At 36.4% G+C, this 24,898-nt stretch overlaps 1 protein-coding gene across 6 annotated transcripts in view; it reads right to left on the bottom strand.

The window, feature by feature from the left end:
- LOC148880346 (oxysterol-binding protein-related protein 2A-like) overlaps nucleotides 1-17,954 on the bottom strand; it is a 32,711-nt gene extending 14,757 nt beyond the window's left edge. For 2 of the 6 annotated variants that reach the window (XR_016104538.1, XR_016104537.1), the window contains exons 1-5: nucleotides 17,148-17,768; nucleotides 12,691-13,050; nucleotides 7,844-7,940; nucleotides 2,350-2,792; nucleotides 912-1,067 (exon numbers count right to left, since the gene is read on the bottom strand). Coding sequence is in view for 3 of the 6 variants with exons in the window: in XM_088962218.1 (XP_088818344.1) it covers nucleotides 912-1,067; nucleotides 2,350-2,792; nucleotides 7,844-7,940; nucleotides 12,691-13,050; nucleotides 17,148-17,555 (1,464 nt within the window). In the remaining 3 variants the exon portion in view is untranslated. Of the gene's footprint in view, nucleotides 1-911; nucleotides 1,068-2,349; nucleotides 2,793-7,843; nucleotides 7,941-12,690; nucleotides 13,051-15,861; nucleotides 16,219-17,147; nucleotides 17,772-17,814 lie in introns of those variants that run through there. The other 4 variants (XM_088962218.1, XM_088962216.1, XR_016104536.1 and 1 more) reach the window with 4 other exon arrangements.
- Between the last annotated feature and the right edge of the window lie 6,944 nt (nucleotides 17,955-24,898).

The following is a 24,898-nucleotide window of genomic DNA, read 5'->3' as shown; positions in this document are numbered from 1 at the left end:
TGATCATCGTTATCAGTGGTGTGGGGTAGGAATACTTTTTGCAAAGAAATCTGAAAATTTCTGCAAACAGGAGTCTGGTTGGAGTATTAGGATGAAATATGGAAGGATCGGTTGTAATAAAGACTTTTGACTAAAACCTAATATGAAGGAAATCAGAGGTATGACACAAAATGATAACCACCGAAGCAGGTGATTTTCAGGTTTGGTGAAAACTGAGTCACTGGGCAATTGTCAAACAAATAAGAATACCACTATTCAAAATATGTTGTTTTATCATGCTCCCCCTGGAAATTAATAGATAAACAATGCTGGAGTTAGAAATTTTGCAAAGAAAGAACAAAGATCACTCAATCAGCAAAAGAATAACTCTTATGGGAATCATCCAGAAAAGCAGCAATATGCAACTCTCTCAAAATATCAATAGCCACATTTTTCATCAAAACACTAGTATATATACTCAAGAGCTCTATCATTTTTATTAAATATAAGGAAAATAGGCATCATAGTACATTGACAGACAAAAATCAACAACTAATTATCTACAAACACAATGACTCTGATACTAATACAAACTAAAAATATATAAAATGACAAATGGAACATTGCAATCCAAAAATAAAATTATACATGCATTTATGAAACTCCAATATCAGACAACTTGGCTCCTGTACACCCTCCCCCCCCCAAAAAAAATAAATAAATAAATCATGTAAATGCTATGAAAGGTAACTTGCAAGATGGCATGGACCAACAATAACACGATTCCAGAAAAACAATCCTGACTTTGTTGAAATGGACTTAAGAATTTAAGTGTTAATAATACACGAGGCATATCTGTATTTAATTTCAAGTAACTAGTCCATTGATAAGTAGGGTTTTGTAATTATACCTCTAGGTGGTTAGATACTAACCTTCTCAGAGAAGAAACGAATCCCTTTCTCAGGGTAGTCAGCTTCATAGGTTTCACCCAATAAAGGATTGAAGGGTTTGCAGTGACGACCTTCAGAAGATGCATATCCAGATATTGCAAATGCAGCTACGTTCAAAATTCTTAGGAGACCATTTCCCTAGAAACACAATACAGGCCTCATTTGAGTAAAACAATGTAAGATGCCTGTGCATAGCAATAAATTTACAAACTCTTTGTTCCCTAAGGGGCTCAGTTTGGGAAGAGTGCAAATAGAAAAATGTTCAGTGTAAAACCTTGTTTTTGCACTCTTCCCAAACTGAGCCTAAGTTGCAGATAGTCTTTAACATATAAAATTGTTACTGTGCACTAATAACATTGGGAATGAGAGGGCCATTACCCAACCTTTTTTCTGGCCATAATGGGTCTTGGGAGGGGTGGACTTCATAAGAACCTAACCTCTGACGTTTTCCTGCACAGTGCAGATGTTCTCAGACTCATACTTGTCAGTCTGAGGTTTTATCATTGCACCAAGCAATGACACTTCAATTTCATTAAGAATCTATAGAGAAAATCAAAAGGTACCAATTATGAAAGGAATAGTTTGGGCACGCCCTATTTCTGATAAAAGCAGGCACCAAAGTATATGCTTTAAAAGAAAAGGACACCACAATGTTTCAACATTTATAATTACCAACAGTATTTCTTTTGTCTTTTCATTAGGGATGTGTCCCATTTATCAAAAATGTTGTCTGCCCAAATCACTTCCCATTAACAAATACAATACTTCAAGAAAATATAAATCCTGGTCTCTCACATGGGTAAACTCATCAATGGTCCATAACAGACAATTAGATATATGCAGAAACTTCGCCAGTGAAGATTTTTAAAATCAACCTATACCATGTCTTCTTTTCTTTTAACTTTATGATAAATAAAACTTGTCCACATATAATCAACTAAAATCCAAAGGAGCATCCCTACCTGATGAATAATGACACGAATTAATTTTGTCCAACAAAATATATGAAAAATTGGAAATTGAAAGTGATAACTAATGTCAAATACCCATGTACAAACCATGGTAATAGCAAGGAGAAAGGATTTCCAGGTCAGTACAAGAATTAACATAACAGGGTAACTTCAACCCCAATTATTTGGTTGTCATAAGATATAGGCAAACAATCATCATCATCATCATCAAATCCTTTACATTGATAGAATGGACTGGGGTAACAAAGTAAAAATTTGTAACATTGGTAAACTAACTTACTAATAACAAAATTGGAGCATATCTTTTTTTTCTTCTTTTTAGAGAGAGAGAGAGAGAGAGAGAAGCAATCATTGAAGCAAAGCTACTTTTTTACCACAGAAGACAATGAAATTTATATTAAAGAGAGCAATGGTAAAACTAAAAACAAATTCCTGTTTCCAAAACTTGCCTTCTTTCCATATTCATATGCTCGATCAAGAAGATAGGAATACTCCAAGTCCTCAAAGCATTTCTGTAGGGATGATATTGGTTCATTGAAGTAAACAGGGAGACACACTCTTGTGAGATCCTTTCCAACATTGCCTTTGATCATTGACCAAAGGCTGACACCTTTCTCTTTCTCAATAGGGTCAGGAAGTTTCTTTCGCCTTTCAATGTGAGGGAATTTGAAGTCAAAGTCCTTGTCAAAATACATCTTGTCAGTAGTAGCAAAGTGGTTTGTGGGCTTCATACAGCTCTCAACATTCTCCCCCACTCCCATCATACACCCACAGATAGAAGTTGAATCACTAAAATACTCTCTTGTATCAAAAAATAAAGTCTCATCATCATCTGAGACTTCCTCAAGCTCTTGTTTTTCAATATCATCAGATGATTCAGTTGTGCTGTATTCTGAACACCAAAAGAACAAGTCAGTCAAAAAGAGGCAGACTGAAAAATGTTCAAATATAATAACAAATATTCAGGAGTATTAGTAGCCAGCAGAAGCTTCCAGTTATTGAAAATTGCTTTGACATAAAAAAACCATTGAATATGACACAACTAAATATCTTCCAAGGAAAGGATGACTTTGTAAAGAGAATACAAGTAACACAATTCCTAGAAACTAAAATATACTAAATTAAATAAAGAAAAATATATAACACTTTTTTTTTTTTCAATTTGCAGGCGGTTCTTCGATTTTTTTGGAAGCATCTAGAGCTTAAGTGTTGAACTTAAGGGTCATCTTGAGATTTTTTGAAAAGTTGGTGGGGCAAAAGGTTAATTTAACGAAAAGTGTGATGATTGAAATAGGAAACATCTTAGAAAATCTTTTATAAGATTGTAAAGAAACCTTGGGATGTTTTGTGGGGGAGTTCCCATATACTTGTTTGGGCCTTCCAATTGGTGCAACGGCCTCTGCTTCTCTAACTTGGCAACCAGTGTTGGGTAGAATTGATCAACGTTTGGTAGGCTAGAAAGGGAGATATCACTCACTTGATGGGTGGACAACTCTAATCAAAAGTGTGTTGTCTAATTTGGTGGTCTAATATTTTCCATTGTTAAAAGCACCTGCCACTGTGGTAAAACGCATAGAAAAAAATGCGAAGAGAATTTCTGTGGGGATTTAAGGGGGTTGAAAAGAAATATCACTTAGTTAATTGGGATAAGGTATGTAGAGATAAAAAAAAGTTGGAGGCATGGGAATTAGAAGGATGAATCTGTTCAACAAAGCTCTATTGGGGAAATGGCATTGGAGGTTTGTGACTCAGAGGGAGGCACTGTGGAGAAGAGTGTTAGCTTGCATGTATGGAGTTATTTGGGTTCAAATGGAACACCAAAGCAGTAAAATCAACCTATCGAATGAGGTTGGAGACATAGTTGTCAAGGCAACACCTAGGCGACAAGGCGCCCTTGGAGGCTTGCCTCGCCCAATCGCCTAGCAGTTTTGTGCACCGGGTTATAAAATACTTTTAGATTTTTAATTTTTTGACATTATAATTATAAAATAGACATTATTAAACTAGAATATTCATGTTATGTGTTTATATAATAATTTCTTTTTATTATTTTCTTATTTTGTTAGGGTTTAATCATTGCAAACATTGTTAACCGCTGTATTGAACCCATGGTTCACAATATCGATACACCTCTATGTATTGGCAGAGGTGTATCGGTACTTATAACGATACTCCTATTTTTTCATTTCTTTGGTTTTCAATTTCATTTTTAAAAAAATATATATATTATTTAAAAAATGGGTCCCCAAAAACACCTGTAAACAGGTATCGGGACCCCAAAGATGCAATACAATACACCCAATACGGGGCATATCGTATCGAAATTTTGATCCTTGATTGAACCATCAAAAATTTCAAAACCTGAACCTATAAGCAAGGGAAGAACTTAAAATTTTGTCTAATCAACACATTTTCTTCTTCCACGTCTTCTTCTTATTCCGCCTTTTCTTTTCTTCTTTCCTATAACACAAGTAGGGGTTCAGCCCCTATATTTTTTTAATTTTCTTTACTTTGTTCTTTTTCTTCTCATAAAATGTTGAATTTCTAGACTTAAACATGAAATTTATGCTTTTCTTATGAATAATTATTGAGAAAATATGGTTATGAAACCTAGGGAACTACCCTAGGATCTAGGGTTTTACTTAAAAAAATCCATCGCCTATGCTTTTCTTATGAATAATTATTGAGAAAATATGGTTATGAAACCTAGGGAACTACCCTAGGATCTAGGGTTTTACTTAAAAAAATCCATCGCCTAGGCGACAAGGCGCCCCCTTGTCGCCTAGCCTCACCTTGGCACCTTGAAAACTATGGTTGGAGATGGCTCAACAATCAAGTTTTGGGAAGACGACTGGTTAGAGATAGGAAATTTCTGTGATCTTTGCCCTTGATTGCATAGACTGGGCAAGAACAGTTTGATTTCAGAAAATTTTGAAATTGATCAAGGTAGAGCAACCTGGTGCACAAAATTCAGAAGACCGTTATTTGACTGGGGGATCTGGGAATGGTGGAAAAATCTAGAAATAGGGTGTACTCTGTTAAATCCTTTTCAAGGCTCTGATAAGAATGGAATTGGAAATTTCCGAGTTAAAAGGGATTTGGGGAAACACCATTCCTCCAAGGGTAGAAGCTTTTGCTTGTTTGGTGGCGTTGGATAGCATTCTGACTTTGGACCATATTCAGAGAAGCGTTCACTTAGCTGGAAGATGCTATTTGTGTGAGAATGCAGAGAATGTTCTTTACCTATTTGTTGGCTGCCCTATTTGGGATTTGTTTAGGGTTTCTTCTTTGGTCGTTGGCCATAGAAGAAATAGAAGCAAAAATTGTGTGAAGTTGCATCCCTTTTGCTATTTGATGGGAAGTGTGGAAGGAAAGAAATAGAAGAATTTCTGAGAACAAAGCTAGATCAAGAGATAAATTAACACTCATTTATTTTCTTTTTTGATCAATATAAATTAGCACTCATTTATGGCAAAAGTCTTATCGAATGGGTACTCATTCTTCCAGAATTTGAAATAGCTTCTAAGGAAGACTTTGGTGTTGGTTTTTGGAGCCTTATTGAATTAGACTGGTTGTCACTTGTTTCTTTTGTAAAAGGTCTGTTCAGTTTTTTTTTTTTTTTCCTTTTGCTATTTGCACACTCTTTTGGTGATCTCTCGCCACCCTCTTGATGTACCTTTGTTTCCTTTTATCAATAAAGTTTTCTTTTTTATTTATTACCAAAAATAGATAGAACATTTTTGACAATATAAAAGAATGGTTCAATCAAACAAGGCAATACTATTTGTCTTTGATTACTTAACCCCGTAAGTTGGGATACATTAACAAATATGAGGCAACAAAAAAGAAATCATACAATAGAGCTCTTTGGTTCAAGCCTCTGAAGATTGAAAAACAAAATTAAAACAACAAAGGGAACTTAATAGATGTTTGATGCATTAACGTATGAATGGAAATTAGGCTTCAAATGTCAGTGTTGGTGGAAATGCCGATCATCCAAATATAGAAAACATCTCGAAAATGTTGGAAATATTGTTAAAAGTTATAGCCATGGTGAAAACATTGTGAAATATGCAAAAATATAGAATGATATTTTAGAAATAATAAAAGAAGCATAGACACACCTTTTTAAATAATTATCTTGTTCCAAATCATTAACTATTAGAGTGAGCCGAATAGGGGTAGTTTAGTAATCTCATGTCAGTTAAGTACTTTGCTTATGTGGCTGTTTTATCAGAGTACTCTGCCCCACACTTAAGTGAGGGCAGTTTAGTCTTTGTAAGTGTAATTAGAACCTAATAAACATATAGGGGTCGACTGAATGGGTGACTAATTAGTTTTCGACTAAACCCTCCTGTTCTCTCTTTCTCTTGTCTTCTTCCTCATCCTCTTCTTCACTGGGTCGGATTACTGTAGCTGCTCTAAAACATTAACTAAGTTAAGAAGATAAAGTTGTAGAAAAAATAATACGATGTGAACATAGTTATCAAGGTGACACCTAGGCAAGCGCCCTTTGAGGCTTGCCTCACCTAATCGCCAAGCAGTTTCCTACTTCCTACTACAAAATAATTTTTTAGTAGTGATCAATGGAAACAAGATCCATTCGATGGGCAATAACATTGCTACACCACATACCTACAATATTGTCACCAACTCACATTATAATACTATCACTTGTATTCCACTTAGTGTTGGTAGTGATCAATGGGGAATATGTAAATTCCATTAAAATTTCATGTCAGTACCCATGGAAATTGGAAACAGCCTCTCTATATGTGCAGGGGTAAGGTTGCACACATCTGTCCCTCCCCGGACCCCGCATTGGTGGGAGACTCGTGCACTGAGCTGCCCTTTTTTTACCCATGGAAATGGAAATATGTCATGGAAATATTAGGAAATTTATGGACACATTAAACTTCACAGAACATTTCATCTCCATCTTGTTAGGTGGGACCATTATTTTGGGTAGACATGGGAAAACAAGAATATAACAGAAAAAAGGGGGAAAAGTCAGGGTGTTCGACGAAATGGTGAAGCAATGTGGTCTCTCTTATTATATGGTTACACACATACATGAGATAAAAAGGGGCCATTACTTGGTGTAATGGTAAAATGTTGGGCTGATAAGCACGAGAAAATGGATTCTTCTTAGGACAGCCATTGTGCAAAAAAAAATGCCAAAGGTTTGGACCGTACTCAGTCTACCCTTCCCAAGACCCCAGATAGATGGAATTGCATAATGGCCTTTTGGCTACATACACATGACAAAAGTGAAAAATAATAGGAAAAAAAGAACAAGGTCTGGACATCAGACTTTCCCATAATTATCTACAATAGAACATAACAGCTAAGGAGACCTCAAAGTTCCATAGAAAAAAACTTGTGATATCAAATAAGGGATAGACATAATTATAGATTTAAATTCACACCATGTGAACAAGCTAATGGTGTAACTGTAGAAAAACAACAATTTTGGGGAGCAAGATCATGGTGGTCCACATCTAATCAACAGCCAATCACACCTAAAGATCAAGTCAGCTATGTCTTTCACAAGATAACTCTAAAATGATGAAAAAGTAAAAAATCGTAGAAAAAACATCCACCTATAGATTGACAATTTTCTTTGTCATTCTCTCATCCCTTTGCTTCCAATTGTTTTCTTTCTTTGAGTTGTAAACAAACCAAAAACATAACTAAATCCATTTCTCATGCTTGTGACAGAACAACACTCAAATGGTAGACTGATTTCATTTTGTGCTTATATTTACGCAAGGAACATAAATAGCAACGCAAAAGGCAATTGAACTCCTCATTGCTTAATAAAATTGCACAACAATTTTAAAGAACCCAATACCATCAAAAGCTAAAAACTGGCACACTGAGGAGAATTTGCACTATACTGAAAGGAAAATTAAAAATATGTACGAGAAGTTAATAAAATACCACTATATTTCCCATGGCCAAGGCTAGAAAATTCATGCTTTGTCAGCTGGAATTGGCTTTCATGTATTCCAGGGGCCTCAACTTCAATATTAACTGCCTGTTCAAGAAAACTGTTCATTAATCAACAAGAAAAGTACTTCCAAAGTATGACATTGATACATAAAGAATTAAAAAAAAAAAAGGACAACTTGTTTACAAGGATAAGTTTGGGAAGAGTGCAAATGCCAGTTCAGTGTATATTTATACCCTGGTTCAGTTGTGCTAGCGTTTGGTAAGAGTACATTTATGTCTTGAAAATGACAGCAAACACAGATTTCAAGATATGTTTGCGTTCAAAATGAGAGCAAAGTTTTCATCCAAAATATGGATACAAACTTTGAACATAAAGTGGACCAATGTTAAAAGGGCGTCTTTCAATTTTGGGATTCGTGTTTGTGCCTATCAGAACTAAAGATCGCTTGGTAAGAGTACAAAATTACCATTACAAAACTAAAACAACTTTGCATTTTTCATGAATATATATATATATATATATATATATGCATATATATGCATATATATGTATGTATATATGCACAATTGTACTGATCATTTGTGTATTTGCACTCTTCCCAAACAGAGCCCTAAGGAAAGGTACATTCAAAAACTATGAAGCATGACAACCTTGCCAAAAACCCATATCTAGAAACTCAACAGCATCACAGAATAAAATATCAAATTTCTTAGAAAATTCAAGGATCAATAAAGAAAAAGAAGATCCATATGCCATATGTCAATGTTTGCATAGTACCAGGAGGTGAAGTTAGTGTATAGTTATTCAGACCAGCCCGACTTTTTTTCTCATTAAAATGACAATCCTGCAAGGCTACATAGGAGTTTTTGGAGTACATGAACAAGAATCATATTAAAACTATATGCTTACCATCATTACTGATTTAACTATGCAATCTGGCCAAAGAACACAACAATTTGGTTGCACGAGTTAAACAGCATTCCTTGGCAATCTTGTAATCTCACATCCCTAAATGCATAGATAAGAAATAACTAAAACCAGGATGAACTGGAACAATAAAAACCTATTCAGGGACCTCACCTAACAGCTTAAGTTTTTAAGCTTAAAAGTTCCTTGAGATGGCATCAGAGCTTGTTTAACCAAGTAGTCTAGTGTTTGGCCCTCATTGCCCCATTATAATTAATTAAATTTCAACACAAGGGATGAATTGGTCTGTGCTTGTCCACGCTTTAAGCCCGATGGGCTTTCATGTGAGGGAGTGTCTCAGAGAATTAAAACCAATTTAGGGAGCTCACCTAACAGCTTAAGCTTTTATGTTAAACAGTTCCTTGGAAATGTTTTTTTACTTAAAAAAATTAGGCTGTTAAGTGAGCTCCTTGAATTGGTTTTTGTTCTCTAACAGTAGCATAATGCTTTCCATAGAGAAATGTTTCATTTACTTGTTTTAATTTACAATGATTTAAAAGACGCACCTAGGCACAGTTTAAGGTGGTACGCACCTCGCCCAAGCCCAGGTGCAGATCCTTTGAAAAGACATGTACCTGATGTGCCTTATGCCTCAGTCCATGTGTGTGCCTTTTAAAAATCTTGCACTTTTTTGTTCTTTTGGACGTACAATGGCCAGTTGCTTCACTTGCTCATCGAAACTCCAAGAAACCTATTTGCTAATGCTGTTCATTCATTCATTCATTCATCCTAATAAAAGATAGTTTGAAAAGATAATCAAAATTACAAAATCATGTTCGAAACCTATTTAAGACCCTAACATGGACATGTTTTGGCTTGCCTCAAGGGGCTTCGTACAAACACAGCCCATAGAATTAGGAATGAAAGATGTTTAACATCAAATTAGCTATTTGAAATAATGCAAATGGAAAAGAAAGAAAATAAGACATTAAAAATTTGACATGTTCGAATATATTTTGCATGCTATTTTTATTATATTTTTGCATTTCAATTTGAATATGTTTTATTTTAATTTGACATAATAGGCTTTTTAAAATATTTATTTTAAAATTAAAGTTTATTTTTTAATTAATACTATTTTAATATTTTCTTAATTTATTTCGACCTTTTTACATTTTTGCATTTTAATTTGATTTTTTTTAATTTTGCACCTTGCTTCAACAAAGCACGTGCCTCACCATGCACCTTGTGCCTCAGGTGCAAAATGGCCTTTCTGCTTTTAAAATACTGAATAAACTCTTAACTTTTTTAAGAGTTTCAACAGGAAGAATCCATTACACAACTTTAAATAATCATTGCATATTCTATGGTAACACCTGCAGTGAATTAATTGTTGATTTAAGTCATCATTCATTTTAGGTCAATGTCATACCCGCCTAGTCTTCAATCAGTTTAAATCCACACATTTTGAATTCCACAGCCTCTCTAGCATGATAATTGAGTGAAAAAAAAATCTAGTCAACTAAAAAAAGGCTATCACACATTGCTGACTCAACATGTCATGGTCTAGAGAGTGGTGGGGACTCAACATAGAATAAATGACCATCATGTTTAGCATTAAGTGGTTGCTCCCAAACTCAGACACAAAGCCTCACTCAAATGCTTGTCAGCCCATTATTCTACGATCTATAATGAAATGCCATTGTACCATTGTACATCTCTGATGACTGAATTAATAAATTATAAACAGAAAGAAAAAAATGTCCAGATAAGAAGATCAAAATGGACACAGATGTAGACAATAGTATCCTACCTGATAAAATCTTATCAAGCTTTTACTTGTAGTTTTCAATTTTAATCTTCTTGGGTACTTCTAGCCTATCTGATGTAGTTTTCTAATACTTGTTTATCACCAACTAGGCTCCAATAATACAAATACAGAAACAGTTGGGTCTTAAGTGAACAGTTGACTCTAAGTATGGTAGGATTATGAAAGCAACTTCTGTGCATGCTCAGAATATGTGTAGGGAAACAGAGTTAATCAACCGTCCAAAGATCCCAAATAGCTGGTATTAACATTAGGTAATGACCCTTTATACGAAATTAACCACATGGTCCACATCATAGCATTAATGTCCCTTAAGGCATGATGAAAAATCAGTCTCTAACCACTAAGCAATCACGATGTATTATTTTTCAACTTTCAATATATATGCATCTATTACATTTAACCTGACAGCTTTTTACAGCAATATAAAATGGAGAAAGGAAAAAACATAACAACTTCAGTGTTTATTCATAGTTCCACAGAGAATAGAAGGAAAGGGAGAATTGAATAGAGAATCTAAACAGACATCTTTAACAAGACAGTCAACAGCATGTCAATATTGAGCTGCTCCTCCCTTAAAGTTATACGTAATGTACATCACAACTGTTAGGGTAATGTTCCTTAACAAAGACATTTTTTATTATTTTTGTCATCCAGCTATGTTGTATGGAGCAGAGCCTTGGGCAGTTAAGAAACAGCATGTCCAAAATCCAAAAAATGAGTATGGCAGAAATGCGAATGCATAGATGGCAAAATCCAAAAAATTGAGTCTTGGATTCAATTTCTCTAAGCCTCATTATCATTATCTAAGCCTTGTTCCAAATATATGATTGGCAACATGAATTCTGCTTTTTCCATTCTGGCATGTTCAGTATCATATCCATCATTAAACTATGGATAACTAAATCATTTCTCTTTGCTTCCACCCAGATCCTTTCGGTCTGCCCCTAGCTCTTCTAGCCCCCTCAACTTGTAACTGATCAATTTCTATAAAAGCCTATATCCTTCAAATGTCTGGTAAAGCATTACACAACTCACCAAGATAAAACACCATGTCTGAGACCTCTACAAGATAGACTAATCAGCCTCAATCACTTGAGTGGTGACTCAAGGTCTATTACACAGTGAATCCACTGAGAATCAAAGTTACAGTGATTTTTCCTAGACCAGATGTATTCTTCATCTATAGTCATCAACCAGACAGAGAGAGAGAGAGAGAGAGAGAGGGATCTGAAATTTATACTGTAACCAACGAGTTATTTAATGAATGAGATAACTCTTGACCAATACCCATGTAGCTTGGGTTCTTATGAAGTGTCTCAGGGTGGAAGGTTTCTCAACAAGTAATTTACCACCAACTCTTGAGGGAATATTTATCAGAGATTTATACAACACTGAGGCACAAAAAATCCATACCTCATGGATTTGCAAAGGATTTGTAAGGTATTTTACTAAATTATATTTATAAATAAATTATACTTTGGAATTAATTTCTTTGCTGAAAACTTTTTTATGTCCTAATGTAACACACGGACAAAAAGATACTAGCAAGAATGGACCTTTGTGTTAAATTCAAGGATTAAAATGTCAATAAGACACACTCGTATATTGGTCTATCCAGGTACACTTGGATACACCGATACAAAACTTTTTAAAATTTTAAAAATTTAAAAGTGGGAGTGAGATCCTCTAATACCTGTTAAAAAAAAACTAAAAAAAAAAATTAAAAACACCTATGTGAGCACATTGATACCCACTTGACAGTATCAGGTGTATCGGTATGTTAATCCTTGATTAAATTCCAAACTTTTGGAGTTCAATTGCAATTCCAATAACGGACACAATTGCATCTAAGGAGAGTAAAATACAAATATGTTCAGTGCAAATACAAGGTTTGGAAATACAAATATAGACCATATACAAAGTTTTCACACTGAACATATTTGTATTTACACTTTTCCCAAACGAAGTCTAAATAAAATTAATGCTACTCCCGTCCATAAAACAGCAAATAATAATATATGCTAACATAAGTTTCATTTACAAAGAATACAAGGGAAAATTCCAATAACAATAATAAGAAAAAAGAAAAAGAAATACCTCCAACTGCCTTAAAGTGTCAAGCAAGACAGATCGTTCTTCACAAAGAACTTTGAATTGTACTTGTAACTCTGAAAACTCTGAGAGCATTATCTTCTCACAATCCTGGATAAGTGTCTCGTTGCTTCCCTCTTCAAGTAAGCGACATCTAAGATTTTCAGTCGATATAGATAAATCATTTGGTAAAACGGAAAGCTTCTCATTTAATGGTCTTAGGGAAAAAAAGCTTCTGGTAGAGATTAATGCATTAATCCAAGCAACACGATCTTTCTTTGAATCAGTTCTCAGATAAAGTGTCTTTGTAGCAGTAAATATGTAGAATCGTTTATCATCAGACTTGCTCTCACGAAATGATGAAATCTGGGATAAATAAAAATTGTTTAGCTTAATAATTTACAAACCTCTGTACAAACTAACAAATGAAGTACACAATTTCATATGATAGGTTTCCAAAGAGTGAGGTAAACCACACTATAGGTGCAGCCAAAAAGTAATTAAAATACCACCGGAACCTATAAAAAAGCATTGACATGTATGTGTGTATTTAAAATATGTACTGCAATGAATTGTCACCAAGGTTATGAGCTGGTGAGCTGCCAGAATGGGAACAAGCATTGGAAAGGAAGCAATCAAGTGGGGTTCATCATGATTAATACTATGAGCTTGCAGAACCCTCTAGGCCCTTCAAAATGGTAACAATCATGTATTTTAAGAAGAATCTGATTTGGGAATCCCAAGGCGAAAAAAATGAATAAACAGAAATATATAACTCCAATTGACATTACAAAAGGGAGTAGCATTTTGGCTCCAAAAAGACATTTAGAGTAGTAACCATTTCAACCCAAAAAAAAAAAAAAAAGATTCAAGGAAAAAAAACTACCAATTCTGCAAAACAACCACCAATTCCAGCAAGTAACACCTAGTAACTTGCAGAAGATGTTCCTAGCTGATGCTAGAGAAAAGGTGTTATGAGAATAGTACCCATCCAATGAGATGCTACAACTTCAATCTTTTCAAATTTATTATGTAGATTTTGATGTAATTTAATATATGTTTATGACTGTATTTCCTAGGGAAGCTTTTAATATTATAGTAAAATCAATACTGCAACTTAATAAGCAAAGGTTTAAGATTAAAGCACTGACAATGCAAGCTTCCAATATTTAAGTTATACACTTCTAACTCCAAGTTAACCAAGATCCAAAGATGATTAGACTCCTTCCTTTTCTCACGAAGAAATCATTGGATAACTACTTCTCAAACAAAGCCTCAGACCAGAGGGCTTCTCTTGCAAACAAGTGATTACCTATCTTCTCAATAGCATCCAAAGAGTGGTGCTTTCCACTCCCAGGAAAAAGCCGTAGTAGTTAACACCATTCTCAAGAAAAAATACTCTCTTTAAAAGCATGGCTATCTATCCAAAAAGAAAAAACCACCCACTTCAAATGATATGGGACATGCTAACCTTTTTAATTCAGCTTCCTAATTCAAATAACAGACTCGTTCTTTTTAATGAAATGGGTCATTATTTACAAATAAAACCTGATTCAATCTCTTAAATCAAATAAAAAACTGATCTATCAAAAAAGCCCTTTAATTTATCAAAAAGAATCCTTTAGCAAAAAGGATTAAAAAAATCAAATAAAAATCTAACCTCAACTTACAACATAGATAATAGGTGTCAAACAAAGTAGGTCAAATTACTTGTCCCATACCAAGTATGGGATCATTATCTAGCAATATCATAAAGAGAACCATTGTTGAAAATATGACCTAAAATATTCCCAATTAAGCTGAACAAAGAATATTTCTAAAATTCCAAATGATATAAACCAATATCTACCGTTCTTAGCATCAAAAGGGAATTGAGAGATCCTTCAAAGAGATCAAATAAGCTCTTGTTCTGATGCTTCTCCTTTTGACAGCTCTATAAGAAATATTGTTTGCTCAATGGCTCAGATATTATGTCCTAAATTTAAATATTTAATACTTGTTTCTTTATTATGCTTCAGATTTCTACATAAATGGAGGACATGCAGCAATATAATCACGTGGAGCAAAGCAAAATATAATTGTATTATCATAACCATCTAATCAAGAGGTCTTCCCCTTAACATTAATGGATAGTGCTATTTTAGCATCACCCTACCTTGACATCCCAGAAATTTCTTTTATTTTTGCATTCAACTCAACTATTTTTATCTTTCATGTAAACAAAATTGAATTCCATTTTACTACAGGGCCATCAGTATTAATACCATTTGACGGATCATCAGTTAAAATGTAGGGACTTCTTTGTTGGACAACCCAACATAGATTTATACAATACATGACAAATAGCAGTTGATCAGGTGATTCACACAACTTCTCTTGTCTATCCTTTGCCTTGTCATTTGCCAGTCCATGACATAAGCTTTGCTATGCTTTCTCGTTATTTCCTTACCATCTCCTCATATGGCACATTAGTGCCAATACATGCAATAGTTATCAATTGAATATGGTATTTGAAAAGTATCAAAAGAAAATAAAAATTGGAAACTGTAACATTGTTGACATAAATTAATTAGTTTGTTGGCAACACATAAATGACAACCAAATGTCAAGCTACTGAGTTACATTGTCCACAGAATGTGAAGGCATAAGGATGGGGGAAATCACATAATGGCATAAGAAACTCAATGACACGAACTCTCTAGTAATTACCCCTTCAGTATCATAAACTTTCTACAACATAACCATCATCGGAATAGCACAAAAAAGGGACGATTTTATTCACCCAAACCAACGCTAAAATTGGAACATACTAACAAATATTAAAATAATGTAGTAATTTCTAAAACTGGAGTTTTCAGAGCAGAATAAATCCGAGTTATCAATCACACACCATAACTTGAACCAACAGATAAGCCATAATAAATGCAACCCTATTAAAAAATATATGCTATTTAGCATCAGGTTAACTCCAAACGAGGAACCTGAAGGTAAATTAAAATAATTGTGCATATTCGAAATTCCGCATTTTTACACGCAGCAATTCAAGCAGGAAGAACCTAAGAGAAAGTCCATGGACCTCCACTCCGATCCAAGGAAAGAAAACAAAACAGTGGTCCTTTATGTGCAATTGAAAGAAAAAAAAAAGAAAAAAAACAAATAATTAAAGAAAGAACGAACAGAGTACAGATCAAAGGAGATGCAAGAACAGACTGGTCCACCTTCAACGTTAAGGAGTAGAAAATGAAGGATAGAAGAAAGCAAAGTAGCAAACAAGATGAAATAGATAATGGAACAAAAACTCGACATATATCTTTCAAACGAAACAACAAAACTAAAAGCTAGTGAAATATTTCAACATCCTTCCGGTTGAAACTCCTGTAAGCCTCCAACCCCGCCAAAATGGGTGAACAACCCAACTATGCCAATTCATACAACCAGCAAAGAGGTAGGAACCCAAGAACAGTAACAAAAACAACGCGAGCACTCAACAAGAGTACAGCAAGACCAAAAATGACGAAATTAAGCTCGCTTCGATCCAACAGAGATTAGCTCCACCACTCGTTAATCATGATACATTGTTTTATTCCTTTTTCGGGCTTTCTCTATTTTCTAATCTAATCGAAGAAGGAGAGAACCTGACCGTCAAAATCCTGGGGAGGTCCCGCAATAAAAAAATAAATAAAAATTAAAAAGAAAATGAAAAAGAAAAACTGAAGTTGACGGGGAGAGCGACGAGCACAGATGGAAGAGAAAGAGCAAGCGCGTTGGAAAAGGTCGCAAGTTACAGCTAGGAAGAAAGGCAGAAAATTTTAGCCTAAATCTATCTAAATTGATCGAGCAATGATGTGACATGCAGAAGAGCCCTAGGCCTACTTCATAGCCTATCGTGGCCAGTAAAGCGCACCTGCTGATGTGACCCACTTACAGCTTAACAAGCAGTGAAACTGTAAACAACGGGATAGAAAAGTAAATTTTCGAACTGAAAACGAGAGATTAAAAACAATCGAGGGAAGAGAGAAAGAGAGACTATGATGGCGTGGTAGTGGGAGGGAACAGAAATATTTTTCGGTACGACCGAAAAAAATATTACTGTGTTTTTCCTTGTATGCAGGCAGGTAGCTGGTCGCGGAAGAATGTGAGAATCGATGAAGGAACCAATGGTTTATAGTGTTACGCCCCAGTTATGCAAGCTTTTGTGGCAGGGCTATCAGAAAATGAAATTACAACAGAGAAACGACGCAATTCATAAGCCGTATATAAATTCTTATGAATCCAGGAATTGCTGAATACTGAAAATGGAACATTTTTTTCTTAGTTGTAGTGGATACGGGATAGAATAGGTAGGTAGAGGCTTTTCTCGATTGTCGTCAAGTAACTCAGCACTAGAGTTTCTCCGATTTTCCAATACTTACAGAGTGATCGTTCGTTAAACTCTCTCTCTCAGAGTCTTTCCCAGAGAGTACCTTGAGATGAACGACGCCAGTTGTTTTTTGTTGCTTTTTCCTCCCTACGCTGTCAAGGCGCGAAAGTCGACTGCAAGAAACATCTCCAATCACTCGAACGTCATTAGTCGTCGACAACATATTGACACTCTCCGATCGTCGAATCTTGGAGTAAGAAAGGACGCCGTTCTTCAAGCAAAACCATCGAGATCTCCACCCCTTGCCGTAATTCGTCCATTTATAAAGAACACCAGCGACATTGACGTCAGATCCCGTCTCCATTCCCATATTGGTGTCAGATCCACTGCCGGTGGCCGTCGAACCGACGGGAAAGCCGTTTCTCGTCGCTGAAACCTCTGGCGATCGATCCCCGATCCCAGGGCTCTCCAGCGAGATGCAACACAAAGGATGCATTTCCTTTACTCGCATTCCGATCTGTACATTGAAATTCAACTATCAAGTCTTCTCTTCACAATGCAGAAAATGAGAAAACAAATAAGTTTAGAAATCGAAACAGAAATTTCGGATTCTCGGTAGAAGACGATTTAGCTGAGAAAGCTTTTGAAAGAACCCTGGAGTTCTGAAACCAAGCAGAACGCAGTGAGAGAGAGAGAGAGGGAGGGAGAATTGATGAATTTGAAGAATTAATAAACAAGAAAAAAGAGTTGATTTATATAATAATACATACATACGTGATATATACTAAGTATACGACAGCGGCTAGGACCGAGAGGGTGTGGAGGTGGCTACTGGCTAACCCGTTGGCAGTGTCGTAATTAAATTGCCAAACATGGGAAGATTCGTAGTCAGAGGCTCTCCCTCCGTCAAGGCCTACAGAAAGGAGTAGAAAATCGGTTTAAATAAACAATCGAAATGAGTCCACCCACCAGGCCACCACCCCCAACCCCACCCGTATTGGCTTTAACACTCTCCACTTTCAGTTGTCTGAAAGAGAGAAGTGAGTACCTACCTGAGTGCGAGTGGAGGTCCGGTTCACTCGTTCCGTTCGATAATTGATAGTTGATACTTGATACTGAAAAATAGGGGTTCAACATCTCGGCAATTTCTCGTTTCATTATCCAAGGATCATTTATTCGTTTTAGCTTTTTTCAGGTCTTTATTTCGTCCACTGCGGGAGTCAAATTGCGGTATTTACGACATTTAAATGGCATTTACTGCGTAATCATGAATTTGTCCCCCCTCCCCCTCTCTGCTCTGTGCCTGTCCTCTATGACGAAATTGCCCTTCAATTTATTAACGATATCTACAATTTATTTATTATAAGGCAAAGATAAATGGCCTTTCCCAGAGAAAAGCAGGTTTCCGTGGGTATTGTGAGAGAGAAAGAGATTGAAATCTGCGAATCGCCGGAGCCCGGAGGAGAAGCTTTAGCCGGCGGCGGTGATTGTCTTCTGTATCTTCGTCTCCGAACCCATACGAGGTGGGAGCTTGGTGCTCGTACCGTACTTTTCTTGATACGTGTCAGAATAAGGGATCAACAGTTCACCATATATGTTGCGCAGCAAGCAACCGACTCCCCACGCTTTTCTGATGTTTCAAATTTTGTTTTATTTTTATTTTTTAAGAGGAATAGGAAATACATGCTGGTGCTGCTGGAAGGCGAGCTCGGATCATTCCCATAGCGTATCACAGTCTTCGTTTCTCCGATTACAAGTGTTTCGTTTCATCCGTTTTCTTTATAAATATAAGAAATAAAAAATAATATTTGGTAGACATAAAAGTTATGGTGATTTAACTTATTATTATTATAATATACACATAATGACAATTGTAGAAAAAATCATCTTCAATTTGAATGTGCCACGTCACTAACGTGATTTAAAGAATTGTCAATTTAACAGTTCAAGAAATCTCTCCATTCTTAAATCTTCAAAGTTTTTTTTTTTAAATATATTTTTTTGAAAATAGATTGGGGTGTTTGATTCCGTTTATGTTTATTCGGCAAAGGTTTATTGATGGTGCCATCTCAGCATTTTCTCTCTCTTGCTCCTTTGTATATATAAAAAATGTAAAAAGTGAATTTTGGTTTATGTGCATGCTAACCATTTGTAGAATTTATTTTTTGAATTTTTCATAAACGGTCATGCGTTTATTCACCGTTGTGCTGAAGTGGTGCCTAGTGACACCTAATGGCCTGTAATTATTGCATTTCTCGATTTTACCAGTAAATAAAGCACAAATATTTATTCAATAAATATAAATGGAACCAAACACATACATTATCAAATGCAATTTTCTCCCCTAGATTGCAAAAACATTTAAGTGTTGATGTGGTAAGCAAAAATGGAACACTTGTGAAATGTTCTAGTACCAAATGCCTACTAAGGCAGTGTTTGGCATCGATGCCGTTTTTTGAGAAAACGGTGCTAGAAGCAACACCCACTTGTTTGGTACCATTTTCATAGAAAAAACGTTGCTCAAGACCACACCTTGGAAATCGGGAAAGTGTGGTTTGGAGCAACGCCAAATTTAATGTTTTATGGGAAAATGGTGCGTTGCTGCCAACGATGCAATGACATGGCATCAATGTGGCATCATCTTGGACGTTGGATAATAAGATCAATGTTGAAAATGTTGCTATCAACACTGCTACCAAACAAAAATACTGCTATTTTCTCAAAAAATGCCTATGAGGTAGTACCAGTTCCAAACAAAAAATGAGCATCATTTTCTAAGAAAGTGGTGCTTACAACTCCATAGGCCTAACACCGTTTTTCTCAGAAAATAGTGCGATATTCTAAGCACCGATGCCAAACACCTACTAAGTGTTCAGCACGATTCACAATTTTGAAAAATACCATTCAAGAAAGTACAAATTTTCGACCTTCTGATGGTATAATATTTATAATATAATAGAGATCATATTCAACCTCACAAAACGATACTCACATTGTACTCACAACAACTTATAATTGTGCATTGGGAATATCTCCCCATTAATAAAAGAATGCAAGTATGGAGATATTCCCAATATACAGTTGCAAGTGGGACTATTGCTACCATAGAAGCATTTTTCGCCGTAACATTAGTAGAAGAAAATTAAGAAAAAAGACATTATTGCAGATAGGGCTGTTCATAAGAAGGCCCAACCCAACCAACCCGAACCGACCCAACCTGAGTCGGCTGGGTTTTCATCAACATCGGTCGGTTTCGAGTTGGGAAAAATCATAAACCGAAACCAACCCGAACCAAACTAAACCAATTAGTTTTCTAGTTCGGTAGTTGCTAGTTTCCTACTTAACTAGTCTTCTACTAGAACTAGAACAGCCCTATCTTCTAGTTCTTACTTATCCTAATTTCTATAGTATTTTACACCAAATAGGCCAACCCATTAGACAATTACAATTAGAATTAGGTGTCCTTCTAGTTCTAGGATTCTCTATCATTTTTGTATAGGAGCAAAACTGAAACCGACCCAACCTGACTCAAATCGACCAGGTCAGTTTTGCCAATCAGTTGGTCGGTTTCGGTTTCCACCTCAGGTAACTCGACCAGGTTGGGTCGATTAGGAAAACCCCTGTAAACCGACCCAATCGACCTGTGAATAGCCCTAATTGCAAACCATACCTTCCCCAATTTTCAATAAGTGGTCCAAAAAAGCGTTTTTCTTTTTTTGAAAAAATGCCCAACCAAATGGTAAGCATTTCTTAACCTCCTATTTTGATGTTTGTATTTTTATTTATTTTTTTATAAAACACGTTTATATCACAGAGCGTACCTCACATCAACCTCACAAACACATCCCATTGTGTATTGGAAATATTTGCCATGAACAATAACACATAAGTACGGGATATATTCCCAATAAATGCCGAGATGTGCCTGTGAGGTCGATGTGAGGAGTAGATCCAAACTCTATAAAAAGAATTGTCAACAAGGAGGCCCATGACCTAACCTGCCAACAAAATACGTTTCAACGCTATACCAACATCATCTCACACTACACATCTGATGTATGACAGGTCCCACTTTTATGGTGGGCCACGGTTGATGTGATGCCATTTTTATGGGTTCCAACTTCCAAATACCTCCATAGACAAACGGTATCACACGAGTTGATTCCCAATATTCTACATGTGGTAGATGAATAGGGCAGTTTACGCACATTTGAGTCCGGATCTACTCCTCACACAGGCCTCACAGTATGTCTCTGACTGTACATCGGGAATATCTCCAATACTTGTGTATTTATTATTAATGAAAAAATATTATCAATACAAGGTGGAATGTGACCATGAAGCTTTTTTGAGGAGAAATATTCTCAAATCTCAATACATGTATTTGAGGTTTTTTTTTCATTCACTGCCTTTGTCTTTATGGTATTTACGCATCCACTTTTCCATCAAATTTCCATTTAGACCAGCCCGAACTGGAGCAGAAGTTATACTGTATAGTATATAGAGTTTGGACTGGAATACCCTTTTGCGGTTTATAGTCTCTCCGAAGCCCACTTCTAGAAACTGCTGAGTGGTGACCAAATGGCGTGAAGCTTGAGAAAGTTGGAAAACAAATTTCAACAGATGAATAAAGAGAGTGGCTGGAAAGTGAATTAAAGCAAACAATAAAGATTCTCAGCTAACCAACAAAAAAATGTATGGTCTATGGTGCCTTGTAGAGGATGTCAATAGCGTAAAGAAAAGCCTTCTCATCTTCCCGCTTGCTTCTTGGATTTGTTGGTATTAGTTGGATGCTGGTGCGTCAGTTGGGACTTTAGAGCTCTTCTCTTACATTTCATGTTTTTTGTGTGAAGTCTCTGTTCGAACGCGTAAATTGGATTATTAGATAATAAGGACTCGTTCATTTAAGTGAATTGGATTTTCCATTCTTTCATTTAAGTGACTGAATAATGTTATTTTAATGGAAAAATAATTATCTTTGTTATTTTGCTTAATTTGAAGAATATGGTGTAGTTGAAACCACACCATATTTTTGTGAAGCTAAGGTATCATTGCATAAACAATGTGGATGCTTTTATTAAATAAAATCTTTTATAAAGTAGCTCGAGAATTTATTATAAGACTTTGTATGAATAATTCCATCTATTGATACGTGAATTGGTCCATAAAATATAAATGTAGGATAAATTGTGAGATGATCCAATTCAATCTATGATATAATGTAGAGCAAATTGAATTATATTTCGAAGAGTGTTTTCAACCCACATTGACCTGATTGGTTAAACCAGTTGAATCGTTACTTGATCATGATTCTAGGTCTAATTCTACTAAAACACGAGAATTGGTAAAAAACTATTGATCTCGTAAAACATTGTCTGACTTGATGGTTGGGCCATTGACCCATTTGACCAGGTGATCATGTCACGAGTTGCACACTAAATGTTTTGTAAACTTCCGGACCCCATAACTTTATGCTTTGATGTCCAATTGAGTGATTTTCTTTTGGGTACTTTGGAGAGATCTATGTATCTTAAGGTGACATAGATTTATGCATCCCAGGTGCATTGCCTCACTACTTTTCATGAAAATAAAAACCTTTTTTAACCTCAAATTGCAAATTTTATTTGTTTTATAAATAAAAAAATAAAAATGAAAGTTAAATATAAAATAATAGAGAGAGAGAGAGTGATGATGTGGTAGTGTCTTACCAATTCCACTTGGATGGTTAAACCGGTGACTTATGACCCCGAGGCAAAAACAATTCAACCTATGGGATTGATTTCAAATGAACAATTTTTTTCGTTGTAGCATGAATCATATAATTGATTTATAATATTTTCAAATATCACACTACCAAACATCCCCTTGTATGTAATAGTTATATACATGCATAAATGTGATTGTTTTAGAGACAAAATAAATGTGATGAGGGCTAATTTTGTCCTCCAAAGATATGACGACACGTGGCATTGTAGAACAATAGAATGACACATCAGCACCACGTAAGCAGATCTCAGGAGCACTTCAGATACTTCACAACCGCATAAGCGACTTTGGCACCACCCCGGTAGGCCAAACTGTGAATAGTTAGGCAAGACCTAAGGTCGGCATAAGAGGCAACCTACTTCCACCGATCTAACCTATTTCTGGTTAGTGACCTACTTGATATGCTGAGCGGCCTCCCCCTTAAGTGGGTTATTGCTTTTGAATTCCCCAGGATTATGACGTTACATAGGAAGAGCTGGTTATCACCCCACCCGCTTTAGGCGGGATTGGAACATTACTTGCTTACATTAAGTCCACTTCTAGGTGTGAAACCACATCCAAATCAGACAAACTGGAGATTCCGGACGCATATCGTGAGGCTCACGACAACTCGCCTATATAAGGGCCTCACCTCCAACCTCATAAGGTATGCGTGATATAGCACTCAATCTCTCTAGCTCTCTCTTGCTTTGTAGCTCTCAAAAAACTCCAGTTCACTGACTTAAGCATCAGAGTGCCCACACTGAGCAAAGTAGCCCAGGTACTCTGATCCTCTCTCTTTCTTTACAACTCGACAAAGTGACCTACATAATCCAACGTCTAAGTTGTCCTCCAGCAAGGAACTTCTAGATCGTGCACCATCAATTAAAGTTGTGTGTGGGAAATGCTACACAGAAGACATACTCTCACACTCCTTTCCCAGTTAAGGAATTGAGCCAGACCACAACAACAATTAGGACCGAGGCCACCAACTCAACTGAGGGGTCATGGAGAAGGTGTCACAAACACACACATCATGCTACAAGAAGGATTCGCCTTGCTTTGAATGACAACGATGAGGTGGAAATGAAAGAGGAAGAAAAGAAGGAGGTGAGTCAAATCGACATCTCGTTAGCATAGCCAGTGTCCCAACCTTCACCATTGGCTATTGAGAATCTCATGGCCCCACGACCTAAAGACTTCAAGGTCCCTAGCCTGGAATCCTACAATGGGACAACCGACCCTGTCGACCACCTCAACAGCTTCCAAGCCCTGATGCAACTACATGAGGCAAACAACGTGAGCCTTTGCATGACCTTCTTGACCAATTTTTTGGCATAGCTCGAATGTGGTATTAGGGGCTGACTGCAGGCTGCATCAAAAGTTGGAACTAGTTTGCCAACATGTTTACTACACACTTTGTGATGAACAAGCAGTGCCCGAAATCGGCAACTTGTTTGTTAAATGTCATCCAACGACCTGATGAGAAACTACAAGCTACATGAAACGATTCAACATAGAGCGACTTTAGATTCCCAACCTTGACTTAGCCGTCCAGCTCACTGCAGTGGTCAACGGCGCCCGACATCCCAACTTGTGCTAGGAGGTCGAGTTGAACCCTCTATCCTCTATGGAGGAGTTCTTTAACCAAGGGACCAAGTTTACAAAGGCCGAAGAAGCGCTTGGATCTCGATTGGAGTTGAGTGGCAAGTAGAAGAGGTCAAAAGACAAGCTAGGGAGCAGCAAACAACGTCAGAAGAGCAAGTCACCAAGGCGCAATAAGTCCCCTTGCAATTGTCGCAATAGGTTACCACGGAGAAGAAGCTGGTCTTCGTACAGAAGCAACAAGTCCTCAAGTCAGCGTTTTCACACCCCTTCCATCCAGAACCATAGCTACATCGCACTGAATGCGAAGAGGGGAGAGACTCTGATGCAAATCAAGATGACTGAGTACGTCAGATGGCCACCTTGGATGAGAGGGGACCTTGCCAATAGGAACCCTAACAAATATTGCCACTTCCATCGGGACATCAGCCATGACACTAAGAATTGCCATAAACTCAAGGACAAGATTGAGGAGCTAATCCGCTAGGTTATTTGAAGCAGATC

The sequence above is a fragment of the Nelumbo lutea genome, chromosome 1, assembly GCF_056320005.1.
Source record: "Nelumbo lutea isolate HS-2025 chromosome 1, American lotus-T2T, whole genome shotgun sequence".
Classification (NCBI taxonomy): domain Eukaryota; kingdom Viridiplantae; phylum Streptophyta; class Magnoliopsida; order Proteales; family Nelumbonaceae; genus Nelumbo; species Nelumbo lutea.
Note: the sequence above shows the minus strand (reverse complement) of the source record. Positions and strands in the feature narration are given on the sequence as shown.